The sequence below is a fragment of the Vidua chalybeata genome, chromosome 2 (genome assembly GCF_026979565.1).
Source record: "Vidua chalybeata isolate OUT-0048 chromosome 2, bVidCha1 merged haplotype, whole genome shotgun sequence".
Classification (NCBI taxonomy): domain Eukaryota; kingdom Metazoa; phylum Chordata; class Aves; order Passeriformes; family Viduidae; genus Vidua; species Vidua chalybeata.
The window spans coordinates 83,044,137-83,057,456 of NC_071531.1; the positions used below are offsets into that span (position 1 = coordinate 83,044,137).

The following is a 13,320-nucleotide window of genomic DNA, read 5'->3' on the forward strand; positions in this document are numbered from 1 at the left end:
GCTTTAAACATTAGGAGCCACTGTGACTGACAGCCAGCAGGATGCTGGTGTAGGCACCTAAATTCTCCTGGCACAAGAAAGGGAACAAAGAAATTAAGAAATTATCAATGTCACTTCATGTGTTTTTCTTCTCAATAGGAAAATATTTCTATCTATTATAATTCTGCTGGAGAAAACAAATATTTTCATGAGACAAAGTAATATGCAGCTCTAGTTTGTTACAATCTGTAGACAGCCCAAGGTGTCTAATCTTAACAGAAATTGAAATATTAAATTCTGCCCATCTTTTGGCCACAGACTTTTAGTGAGTGATATAGCATGAAATATTAACACAAAATATGGATTTTTGAATAACTTTTAAAGGACAGATGAATGTTTTGACAATATTTTATTGTGAAACATTGGATTTAGAAAAGGTACAAAATGTCAATGGTCAGATGTGTGCCAGTACAGGATTTCAATTATCTATACATGTGGACAGCTGAACAGCTTCACTGCAGAACATGGATTTGGACAAACTATCTAAAAGGGGGCCGCAATATTCACAGGCTTAAAATACATTAATATCTTGAGCCAAAATGGCCATTACTGGTCAATTCTAATCAACATCTGGAAACAGGCTAAGAAGCACAATACAGTACAACAATCTCCTCGCAGATCCACGTTTAAAGAACATCAGTTTATTATGTCAATAATCTACAGCTCCAGAACATGATTCTCAGGACTGGGATTCAGTTGGCTAGTTAAGAACTTTAAAAAATTAATGTTAAAAATGAGATTATGTAAGAAAACCCACAGGTATTTAATTAGAACTAAACACTCTGAAACCCCTACAAATTCTTCTGACTGGGATTTATGAAGTCAATTACTTCTAATACAGAACGTTTGCTTGTTTCTTTAAAATGTCCCTGACTGCAGCTTGAACTGATATCTTTAAATAATCTTAATTAAAATGTTTAATTTTGCTATGCATTTCTGTATTTCAAAACTCATTCACTGAGTATAGGTCACCATCAAAATGGAAAAAGAATGGCCCAAATATTAATTCTGAATTAATAAAAGTCTTAACTTTGTATACTAAAAAAATTAGTAACAACCCCAAAGATAGCAGCATTCTCTACCATAGTTTAATATGTTTAAAGAGAAGCTTTCATAAACTTACAAACTTGATTTTACAGTATAAAAATACACACATACTATATGAAACAAGATAGCTCAAGTTTTTCATATTTTTCAGTAGTCTGTCACTGCTGGAACGCATTTGAACTATTGAGAAAGTGTTCATAGTTCAGTACCTGGGTGAACAGCCAAGGGTCTATAGACATTTGTTCTTCAATTAAAAATGTGTAGCTGTTTCTACACAATTAAGCTTGCTGAAATATCAATGGCTACCCTGTTACCAGTCAGTATCCAAAGCTGACTTAGACCTTCACCCATGTATGTCTACTTCCTTTTATGCTGATTCATAACTTACCTTCCTGAACAGATACCTTGGGGTATACTAAATTATTGTTTAATAGAAATTTCTGAATATGACTCATGTCCATTAGGAGGAGAGCTAACCTTGAACTGATGCAATTTAGAATGAAAATCCACCCAAAACATTAAAACCCACCCTGTGACACCACATCCATTCCCTTAATTAATTTTAAGACCATTAGTTTTGGCTACTCTTTTCTCAGTGTGCATTTCAGTGGGGGATGTGAATCTTGCAATTCATTAAGAAGAATCACCATGAGTTACAACCAAGTACGTTAATTCAGACAATGGGGAATAAACGCATTTAAAACTTTGAGTGTGTATCACTAGCTAAGAATGTAACATTGGACTACAATGTCTGCTATGGAATTAAAATTAGTGCTGTGCCAAATGGGAAAAATATATAAACAAACCACAGAACTCCAGCGTGGCAAAAAAAATTTTGTTTTTTGTTCAGGAAGTATTTGGCATAAGCAGCACTAATAAAATTCTACACCTCACAGACACAAGCTACAAAGGTTATCTAAAGCCAATACTCACTGTCCATCAATCAGCTAGCCAGGCCTTAATGCTGCCTCGAGCACTGCACTAGCCACTTTGATCTTTGTTTCAGATTCCTCTGTACACACATTTATATTTACATAAAACATTTATTAAACATGATTTTTAAAACATAAAAACCTTATGTACAAAATACCAACATTCCTATAAATAAACAGTTGGAGAAAGGCACTTGCAAGAAAAGTCTACAGTAAATCTTACAAAAACCACACTGCCTCTGTTACTGTACAATAGATAATCTTTCAGTCAGTCCCTATCACAAGAATGTAAAACACTAATTACTTGTTATAACTAAGAATATAACCGTTACAGTCGTATTTACACATACATATATGCCTCTTTTTAGTTCCACTTGAGAGCACCATGATTTCCATTCCAAATTTATATTTTCATACAAAGTAAAAGAACAGTTGCCAGAAACCAGTGTTCAGTGTCATGGCAGATTCATGAACTTTTGGCTGACATCATTGTAGTTTAAAAGACTCAGTTGCTACTTTGTAAAAAGTACACCTAGTTTGTTATTGCATGTTGTCCTTTCGGAGAGAGCACTGCTATGTTCTCTATGCAATTGTTTAATACTATTGCTGGCAAAAGGTTTCCAATATCAAAAAAATAAAAACATTCTTCAAGCCAGTTGAAGTATTTAATCTGAACAGTAACTAAAAAATGCTGCATATTAATTATAAAAACATGTAGGAAACATGCCAACTAATCTGGTGTGCAAAAATATTTTTTCCACTACACAGGATTTTAAGGGCTTTGCAGAATTACTCAAATGTACATTGAGTAGCAAACCCCACAAAGAACCAGTTCCTCAAGGAGATGTGAGGATATTCCCACTTTTATCAAACTTTTTACCCTTTGACAATGCTGCGACTTGTTTAAGCAGTTCTCTGTTTTTGGCCTGCAATACAGATTAAAAAAGTATGAGTTACTGAAATAGTAGTGTCAAGCACTTTGCATTTATGAACAAATTCTCAAAATGTACATGCTAAGAACATTCAGAGAAGGCAATGATCACTTTTCAAAGATCTGTATATGTTTTTTGATATGCATAGTCTGTCTTCAACAGAGAAAGTAACCACACTCCCCATATTGCAAAATTTAGTATATCCACTATTGCACTGAGTGTCTGCTCAGTCTGTGACTGTTTTGTTCAGACTGTTTTGTAAGGCAACTAATTCAGGCTTTCCTCCTGATAAAGCATACTTTAACAAGAAACATCTAGCTGCCATTGTGTTAATGCTGAGTGCTTAAATCAGATCCATAGCCCAGTGACAACTGATAAATTGTCAGAGAACAGACACAAAAAATAAACTTTGAGAAAGCATGTGAGGTAAGGCTTTACTTTTTAAGGTTCAAAGAGTGAGTTTAACTCATATGGAGACTGTCTGTTAACTGCAGAACTGCTGTACAATGCATCCGAAGTTAAGCATGGCAATGACCACTCATGAACTTGGTACTACTGTATTGGAGTGAACAATCCTGCGTGAACATGCTGAGTGAACAGCCTGAATATATGATTCCATCTGAAGTATTTCCCAAGCATTGATAAGCAATTACGCACCTGCAACTGTTCCACAGTTTCCTTGTGAGCTTTCTCCATACTGTTCATCTTTGTCCTCAAGTTAGACTCTTGGTACTGGAAGTCTGCCTTCAATTCTGTCAACTGAAAACCACAGATCTTATGAAGATTCCTTGAACTGCAACAGGATACATCTTCTAGTCAATATGTGAAATCTTTAGCGAAGGCTCAAGAATCTCAGGAAACGCTGTATTTATTTACTATTGCAATACTGACAACTCAGCACTTGAGAAGCAGTTTGAAAAATCTGTATACCTATTTTATATGCAGAAAGCAACTGTAGTCATGTAACTGTACTGTTGGCTCAGGATTTTGTACAGAACAGGCTAAACCTCAACAAAAAAAATTCAAATACAAGACTGGTGATTTATAATGTTTGCTGTTCTTTCAGCTGTGAGATGCTTACCACAGTCTTCAGTTACATCTGTCAGTTATATGGTGTGGTAACACCCAAAAAATCTTCCATACAAAGACAATAAAAAGGATGTTTTCGTGTCCTTCTACATTACATTTTGTCCTAAGCAGAAGGAAAAATATATACAATGTACACATTCCAAATTTATTAGGAAGTGAAGCCTCTTTGCTAGCAAAGATGCCTGCCATAACAAACCATACCCTCCTAAAATGACTACCAAGACTGCTATTGCCAACATTAGTATGTGTTAAGTCACATGTAGTGAAACAGACATTGTTCAAAAGAACAGTCAATCAGGTCAAGTGCAGCTATGTTGCTATAATGGCACATAACTCACTGAACACACACTGCTGCTCAAGACATGCATTTATGGCTGTTGTAGACTACAGGGCATCTGGTGCAAACCCACATAGTTCACACTAAATAAATAAAAAAAAAACTAGTGGTAGTGTTGCATGACAGTGAAGTGTGCAACTAGCCAAGCAAACACACTACCTGTGAACACTCAGCAAACTTTGGTCCTGTCCTAATAATGAAGTCTCAGGGCCCCACAGTAATGTTGTGGTTTCTCGTTACCATTTTGTGCAGAAAGACAAACAAGGCTAGTACTGCAAACAATAAGCACTGATAATGACATGGCTGATAACTTGACTCATAACAGAAAGTGATGAATAAGTATTATCTGTAAAGCTGGTGTACTGAGCTGGTTTTGTTGCCATGCTATACAATTCAGAGGTTTTACTTCTGGAGCATTCAAAATTGTTCAAATGCTGTCCCTCACAAATCTTGAGACACGACCTTAACAGCAATCTCCCACAGGTATGGCTCAGGCTTTTCACCCAGGACATGTCTTCAACCTTACTATCTCGCAGTGAAAAAAAAATCTGCAATATGTTCATTTGTTGTAATTTTTTCAGCAATGCAAATACTGTATAATGTGTTTAGCTTTTGTCCTCCCAGCAGCAGTTGAAAAAGTAAGTGACATTCTGAAAGTGAGGACTTTGTGCCTGAAAGAGTCTAAGTTTGAAGAACTCTGAAGTCAAATAGTTTTAGCAGCGAGGATATTAAACTCAATAGATGTTCTCCCTATGGAAGCAGCACAAAACAAGTCACTGCAGTGGTTATGCAGAAGTATGTGACATTTCCTTACCTACCACTTTTGTTAGCTTTGCCCAGTAGATTGAAAATAAAAACAGAAAAGTGAATTTCCTACTGACTCATGATCTTCTCCTGGCTTTATAAGAGAGAGATCAGGGCCTAATGTCTGTCCTCTGAAGAAAATACCTAAAGAAAATTCATGACAGACTGTTCAGCTCTTTCACATTAAATACTTAAAGGCTTAAACAGCAAGTACTTCCAACACTAGGTATATATTAACAGTGACATAAATGAAAATAGATTCAACATCCTTTACAAAACACAACTATGAAATGAAGATACTGAGCTATGGTTTAAAAGTGGAAGCATTTTCCTTTCAGTATGAATGTGTCTTTCTTAACCATCAATGTCTGGTAGGCAATTATGCGTTCACAACCAAAATTTTAGTTAAAACACCAATAAATTTGTTTGGAATACAATTCTATAACCTACTCAACCCTGGACAGATATTCTAGAGCCACTCTTACAGTGGCTCTATAATGCATGTAGTTATTCAGATGGCAGAGAAATAAAATAAATGTAAATCAAAGTGTGTATTTCTTGTTATTTCTCTTTTCTTGTTAGCCATTAGTTTGTTTGAAGGGTGAATCTTCTGTAAGAGTTTTGCTGCAGCCACTTGGCCTACAATTTCACTTAACTTTTGCTGTCTGACAGCCACTTAATCCAAGCTTTTCTTCTAGTCTCTGACTACCCACAAAGACTTGACAACCCACAGTACACATACTTACCAATCCTATAAAAACAAACCACTTAATTTTCATTAACTACAAATGTAAACTTGGACATTGACTTATTATGGCTAGAGTTGCTTTAGTTTAAAATTAAATAAAAACTATGCTAAACTCAGAATGGTTACTACTCTTTGCCATGACTCAGTTAAGAGCATGTAAAACATGCAAACTACTGTCCAGCACTTTATCCATGACCTGTGGCATGCAGCCTGAGTAACAGGCTAACTTCTTCATGGCTGAAATGAGGTAAGATGAATTACTCTTTGACTTAAGAGACAAAATATATTCATGATACAGAAGTCCAAAAGTTTTCTTTTAGAAGTTAAGATCTGATTAGCTGCTATATAAAACAATAGTATGTGATTTTTGTTTTATCTTATTGTTTTGACATTTTTAGGAGACTACAAAGCAGAAAACAAAACTATAAAGTTTTTATTAAGCAGGTACAATTTTTACCTTTTTATCTTTCTCTAAAATAGTCTGATCTCTTTGCTGCAGAAGACGTTTAAGTGACATTACTTCTTCTTTCAGCTGACTTATGAGGACAAAGTTGTCAGTTCCGCCACTGTCTGCAGACTGATTTATAGAGCTACTAAAAATGAAAACCAATAGTTACTTACAGCATCAAAAGAAAAAAGAAAACCACTTTTTAAAAAAAATCAAATTCTATAATTAATAATTCCATAAACATCCTTAAGGACTAATGCAAAAAAAGTATGTACCTGACAGAAATGGATGCAACTGGCAAATTACCTTACTAATGGCACACATTACATATACCTGCAGAAATATAATTCAGTATTAGCTTTTGAGGGGGACAAATACCTTTTGACTGAAGCAGCCACTTTTAACTTTCATTCTGACCATTTGGCCAGAGACAGAATAAAGATTCAGTCTCCCACATTAAGGTTCAAAAGAATTCTCTAGATACTGGGCTAGCTTAAAGCAGCAGGTTCTATCCTGCATCTGATCAAATAATGTCCCGATGCGAGGGAACACCATTGGGTTGATAACTGTTACCTTATACATAAGCTTTGTTTAATTTTGCCCCAAACAACTTAAAAGCAGGAAAATAACTGCTAGTTTTCTGCAAATAAAGTAACTTAATTGACTGACAGCACTCAGATGCCACCCAATAATCCATCTGGCAGGACACAAGTTTCACATCCCTCATTCTTCAGACAAACAAAGAAAGGCAACTGGCCACAAATCAGTGCTCTCTTTGGTTGAAATGGCTCAGCTTTACAAAAATGTAACTTTACCTATCTCCATTTGATGGCTTGGATTCCAGTTTGGGTTTTTTCTTTGGAGTTTCATTCTGAATAGCTGCAGAGGATTTATGGCTGAAATCAAACAAAATGTAAACCTAAAGCCTCATACTATGCAACTCTCTAATATCACCATTTGGTACATGTAAAAAAACTAACTCATGCTCCTAGGTGGAATGCTAGAGACTATCCAGAAATGCAAGAACCAAGAAATTATTTAAATGAAAACTGCAAGATAAACTAAAAGAAAATTAATAAATAATATAATATTTACCTCTGTTTCCATAGTCCCTGATCTTGTTCTGGACTCAGATTGCTGATTCTGAAATATGTGAAATGTACTTGGTAACTGATCAAACATGCCATTATTTGTAAGTTTATGTGAATGGTATCTGTACTAGAGAAAAATCCTTCCCCCCCTTTTTTATCCTACTATAGTGAACATTTATGAATTTTCAGTTGGACACTGGAGTTCCTGATCATGGTTTAGTATGTCAGGATGCTATAAAATTATTTCTTGGCTATTACAAGTCACAAGGGGTAGACCTCAAGACTGATTGAGATCAAACCTTTTTGCTGATACCTCACAATTTTTGTGAACTTTGTCTTGCTAATCTTGTATTCAGCCAGCTGGTCTAAAGCAGCTCTCCTGGGATTCCCATACTGCCATATGAACACTGCCTGAAATGGTGCTCATTTGGTGCCGTAAGAGTAAAGTTAAGTTTTGGATCCCTGAAAACAACTGCTTCTCAGGGGTAACCATTTGTTTTCAATCGTTTCAAAAGGAACTAATAAAGAACACTGATACAGGAAGGGTAGAATGAAGAAGAATGCACTGAGTGAAATAGTTCAAAGAATCTGTATTTCTACCTCATTGTCTCTGTTGTCTGATCTTAACAAAAACTAAAATGATCAGGGAAAAAGAGTCTTGTTAATTGGACCAGAAGGAATGGACCTGTGGCAGTCTACAGAAAAAAAAGGTGGGAAACCAGGAACATTGTGATCTGTAGCGATATGCATACTGTTATAAGTCTTGAGTATATCAAAAGCTCTGTCCAGTCGAAAAGACTTTTTTTTTTTTTTTTATTTAATCCCTACTGTACCTGTGCCAAAAGCATTAAATTAGATTTAACTTTCTGTAATTAAATTTTCAGCAGAGATTTTAAAGAACAGGAACAGTACAATAACTCTATGCATAGACAAGAATATTTTTTTTCTTTGAATTCCTAAAATGCCAACTCTTACTTCTCTCTTTTTTAAAGTGAAAGTATGGGCCTTTCTCTTTTACTCATAATTAATATAATTTCATCTTATTTTGCTTCTATCTTTAAGTTACACTTAGATAGGCAAGTTTCAGACAAGATGAAAAATTATAAGCATTAGAAATGTGAAGTTTAGAAGGAAAGTGTCTGTGTGTCTGGGATCAGGGTCATTACCACTGCAGACATAGTATTTACTATGAAACACAAAAAGTAAGCTAGTTCTGAAGTTATGCTGCCACAAATCTATCATTGAAAATAAGAATCATGACTACTATTATAGCAGCACAAAATCCAAAATGAATTCTGGAGTTCATGACTAATTAAATTTGGTATGTACATTCAGGTTGGTATGCTGTTTATGCCATGGCCAGAAATGATGTGTTGAGAAAAGCTGCAGAAAATGGGACAAAACTATGTGAAATGTTATTAGAGTGACAGTAACTGAACCGAGAGTCTTATGTCCCTATGTCTGTATCACAGCCACTCCCAAAGTGCCTACTCCAGCAAGACTTGATTATAAAAGCAAGCAAAGAGGTACAAACTGGTCCTAGACTGAAGGCAATCCCACACTGTTGTTTCTGCTTCTCCTCTTAATTGTGAATATTTGTACACAAATAAGTCAGGGTGAAGTAAGTCAGGATGAAGATTCTCAGTGCTAAAACACACCTTTGGCAAATGCAGGTACCACACAGAGCTGCTGTGTAGAAACCCAAATACAAGTTTGCCTTCAAGTAAATTGTTTCTATAGCCATTCCATGAGCCTTTTTCCTAGCCTTCTTACCAATTTTAACATCAACTAGTTTGACAATCACCAAGAATTCTTTTTTTTTAATGAACCACTTTCACTCAAACTCTAAGAATCCCAGGATTTTCAAAGACCATGAAGAACAATGCTCTGCTACTGCTTTTGACACCATGCTTTTAATAGTTTTTCTTACTCTCTCAGTATAAACAGAACATAGACGATAAAGAGCTACCAACAACTATTTCAATTTTTGAAATACTTACTTATGATGACTGCTGCTGTGACGATGGTGATGGTGGTGATGGTGGTGGTGTTTTGAATGATGCTGGTCTTTCTCAGTAAGAGATGAGGATGAGGAGTTAGAATGTGAAGATCCCAGGCTCTTCCTCTGTTCTTTTGTCTTCTGTAGCACTCTCTTGTAGGACAGCGTGCAGAGCCAACACAACAACTTTCCATCAACCTTTTGAAAAATAATTCAGGTTTTATTTCCAAGTATATTGCACTAGAGAGATGTACTCAATACTTGCAAGGAGATTTTGTTTCACTTCATCCATTATCTTTGGGAAAACCAGACTCTGCTCTGAAATGTCACTATTGTATCTCCACTATATGCAAGTTTCTTTTAATAACGTGAATCTTATTCGACTTGTCATTTAAAGTTATGCTACAAAGAGTCCTAGCAATTTTGGACCTGCTCTACATTGCAAAAAATAACAATAACTTTTTAAAAGGATGAGTCTTTTTTACAGCGTGTTACTTGTACCAAGTAAATTCTTCTGTAAAAACAGCATTATTCTTGGGCTCAGTCAAGAGGCTTTTGAGGTCATTTTCTCAGCACCTTCTGGAATGAGAAAGTGGCACTCACCAAAGCTATTTAACAAAACAGAACACAAAGGGCTGCTTAGAGCAATCTACCTCTCTGGTGCTCTACTTAAAGGCAAGGCAAGCAAATAAGAAGAGGTAAAGTGACAGATTCAAGTTATGAATATACGTGAGATCCAACGGATAGGAAAAAAAAGTAAAATAAATATCAAAACACGAGGAGCTGTTGCGCTGCTTAACTTCTGTTCCCCAGCTACAACTGCCTGCTAACACTTATGCCTATTTTTACAAAGAGTGATTTAATTAAAAGTTAGTTCAGTAGCTAAAATAACAATTGTAAGTTACAAAATTTAATTAAAATATTGTAAAGCGCAGATTAGCAACTTTAATCTAGTATTAGAGAACTTAAGATACATTCCTGTTAATCTTTCTCTTCTGAAAGAGGAACACTATTGTCAGCCTAAGCCATGAGAGATGTGGAACAAAGCCTACCTTCCTTCTTCCCTCCTCTTTTCGATCAAAAGCACATTGCTGTTTGCACTGCTCACAAGTCTGGGGTGGGCCATACTTCTTCTCTGAGTTGGTGCAACGCTGGCATTTTGTGCCAATAAATGCTGCAATAATGTTACAATACTGACAAGGCTTGGGCTGAAAAAAAAAAGTTGAACTGAAGTCAATACATTTGTATTTGCAGTAATGAAAATTCTGGTATTTCAATTCATACAATGATGCTTCGAAACTGGAAGGGTTTCAAATAACCTACCTTAAAGAACCTTTTTCCTACCATTTTTATCTTCAGTAATAAACCTTTCCTCTAAAGTGATGTTTATTCAAGGGTTAAAATCAGCCTGGACTTTCCATGAAAACCCAGACACAAAAAAAAGCAACACACACATCTATCTGGTTACTAATCTCTACACCTACTGCATTTTATTTTTTTAAATATGTTGACATTTTCTCTTAGTTTCACTACATTACTTAAGAAATCACTTACAGAACTTTAAAAGAAGAGTAATCAAGTGATTTTTTTTTTAGACTGGAAGTTGCTGATGGCATCCCTCTCCTTTGCACAGCTCAGGGATTCAATAACCCTACAGTTCCAAGATTAGTATCCTAATCCCTGAAATTCAGCAGGAAACTTAAAAAACAAAACAAAACAAAAAAACCCACCACCAAACAAAAACCAATCAGATAGATCTGAACTATCAGGTCAGGTTATCAACTTTTATATCATACACTCAACTAGGCTAATAGAGTGCTGAAAAACAAAATTGATGTCAGTTTTCATAATTTAGAAGTGGCTGATTATCTTCAGTGCAATTCTTTTTTTTGATGAACTACTGATAAAATTGCTGATGGCTCTGTCCTGCAATTCATTTTGTTGCAATTTAAGCTTTTGAAAGCATTTCTTTGTTCAGTTTACATACACGTTCACAAAGTGCCTGACTACATACCAACAGCTATTACGTTTCTCAAATAAGTTGAATTTCAACTAATACGGTTTATGACAAGTGTACGGAAGTCATGCCTTTTTGTTTCACAACAATATTATCTTGATACCCTCTAAAAACTTGTATCTGCAGGGTAGCTCAGATACAATGTATGCATTCACATTCACACAAATTCATTTTGCAACAGAACTGAAGCTAAAATTCAATATGAGAAAATATAAAGTAACATGAATGCAGATAATACTCAAAATCTTTTGTACTTATTAGTTCAACATTATTAACATGCGTTTTTTAAGACTTACATTATATAAAGCATGTGGTATTACTAGATTTTCACATTTACCACTTGTTAAGAACAATGAGAGCTAATGGTCTTCCTGCCATGAAGCATGTGCTTATGAGAATATGCAGGGAATAACTGAATGTGTGTGGCATGAAATAACATTGCTTTGTTACAAATAGCTATATTGAAATTATTCTTAACTGTTAAATTATATATAACCCAAATGGATTTCAATTTGGGAAAAGAAACAGTAGCCCACAGAGGAAATCAAGAGATGTCAGGCTTTTCCATCACCTTTCTGGATGGCAATCTATAGTGTGGATTTGTTTTTTTTTCCTCAAAAGACAATAAGAAAATTAGTTGCAACAGAATTTTTTTTTGGTTTGAAGCACAAACAAGCTCAACTTCAGCAAAAAGAACCAAGTAACTACTCACCGTTCCGAACTGCTTCACGTTTTGGGCACATTTCTTGCATATTGTGTTGGTTTTGCTAAAGAGATAAAATGGCACAACACTGAATTAGGTGACAAACACGCACTTTGACATTGTTCCCCGTGCAATTACTTGCAAACAGAATCAGAGAAGAGTTGGGTTGGAAGGGACCTCCAGTCGAACACCCCTGCCAAGGCAGAGTCACCCAGAGCAGGCGACACAGGAAAGCATCCAGGCAGATCCTGAGTGTCTCCAGAGAGGGAGACCCCATCACCTCCTTGGGCAGCCTGTTCCAGTGCTCTGCCACCCTCAGTGTAAATAAGTTCCCCATGTGGAGGTGAAACTTCTCCTGTTTTAGTTTATGGCCACGGCTCCTCGTCCTGCCGCTGGGCACCACCGAAAAGAGCCTGGCACCATCTGCTTGGCACCCGCCTCGGAGATATTTATGTGCATTGATGAGATCCCCTCTCAGCCTGCTCTTCTCCGGACCAGCCAGGCCCAGCTCCTGCAACCGCGCTCGCCGCCGAGCAGACACACGCCGTACCTCTCCTGCTGGAACTCGGAGCGGCAGTAGGTGCACTTCACGATGGGGTGGGCGATGCGGCACTCCTGCGGGGAAGCGCCGCGTTACTGCCCGGCCGAGCCCCGGCCCGCGCTCCGCCCCCGCCCGCCGCCCCGCCAGCAGCCCCGGCCGGGGCCGCCCCGCCGCCGCCGCCGCCGCACCTTGCACAGCTGCTGGCCCTGGGAGAGCTCCTCGAACGGGTACCGCTGATTGCACTTGGTGCAGGCATAAAGCGCCGGGGCGGCCGCCGCGCCCGCCGCCGCCATCCGGCGGGGCGGACACGGGCGGGCCGAGGGAGGGGAATGGGGAGGTGCCGCCGGGGCGAGGGACGGAGCGGCCGCCGGGGCCGCCGAGGAGGAGCCGCCGCCGCCGCCCCCGTCCCGCTGCCGCTCCCGCCGGTGCCGCCCTGGGCCCCGCGCGCCGCCCGCCCGCGTCCCCCTTGTGTCGGCGGCAGCGGCGTCACCCCGCGCGCGCCCCCCGCCCTTCCTTCTCTCCCTCCCTCCCTCCGCCCCGGGCCCGGGCTCGCGCTGCGCCCGCGCAGCCAATCGCCGCCCCGCGCCAAACCT

The 13,320-nt window shown here is 38.1% G+C and overlaps 1 protein-coding gene across 4 annotated transcripts; it reads right to left on the reverse strand.

Annotated features, from left to right (window-relative positions):
* Nucleotides 1–373: 373 nt before the first annotated feature.
* Nucleotides 374–13,092, reverse strand: FAM76B (family with sequence similarity 76 member B). Of its 4 annotated transcripts, none has more exons than XM_053931846.1 (10): nt 12,916–13,092; nt 12,737–12,801; nt 12,196–12,250; nt 10,519–10,674; nt 9,468–9,664; nt 7,472–7,519; nt 7,192–7,272; nt 6,386–6,518; nt 3,608–3,709; nt 374–2,944 (listed from the first exon to the last, which is right to left on the reverse strand). In XM_053931846.1, exons 1-10 carry the CDS (start codon nt 13,018–13,020, stop codon nt 2,855–2,857), a joined length of 1,032 nt encoding a protein of 343 aa, XP_053787821.1. In that variant the 5' UTR covers nt 13,021–13,092; the 3' UTR covers nt 374–2,854. The 4 variants fall into 4 exon arrangements, with proteins under 4 accessions (XP_053787821.1, XP_053787812.1, XP_053787826.1 ...); XM_053931837.1 differs by having other exon boundaries at nt 6,386–6,521; XM_053931851.1 differs by lacking the exon at nt 7,472–7,519 and having other exon boundaries at nt 6,386–6,521.
* Nucleotides 13,093–13,320: the final 228 nt, after the last annotated feature.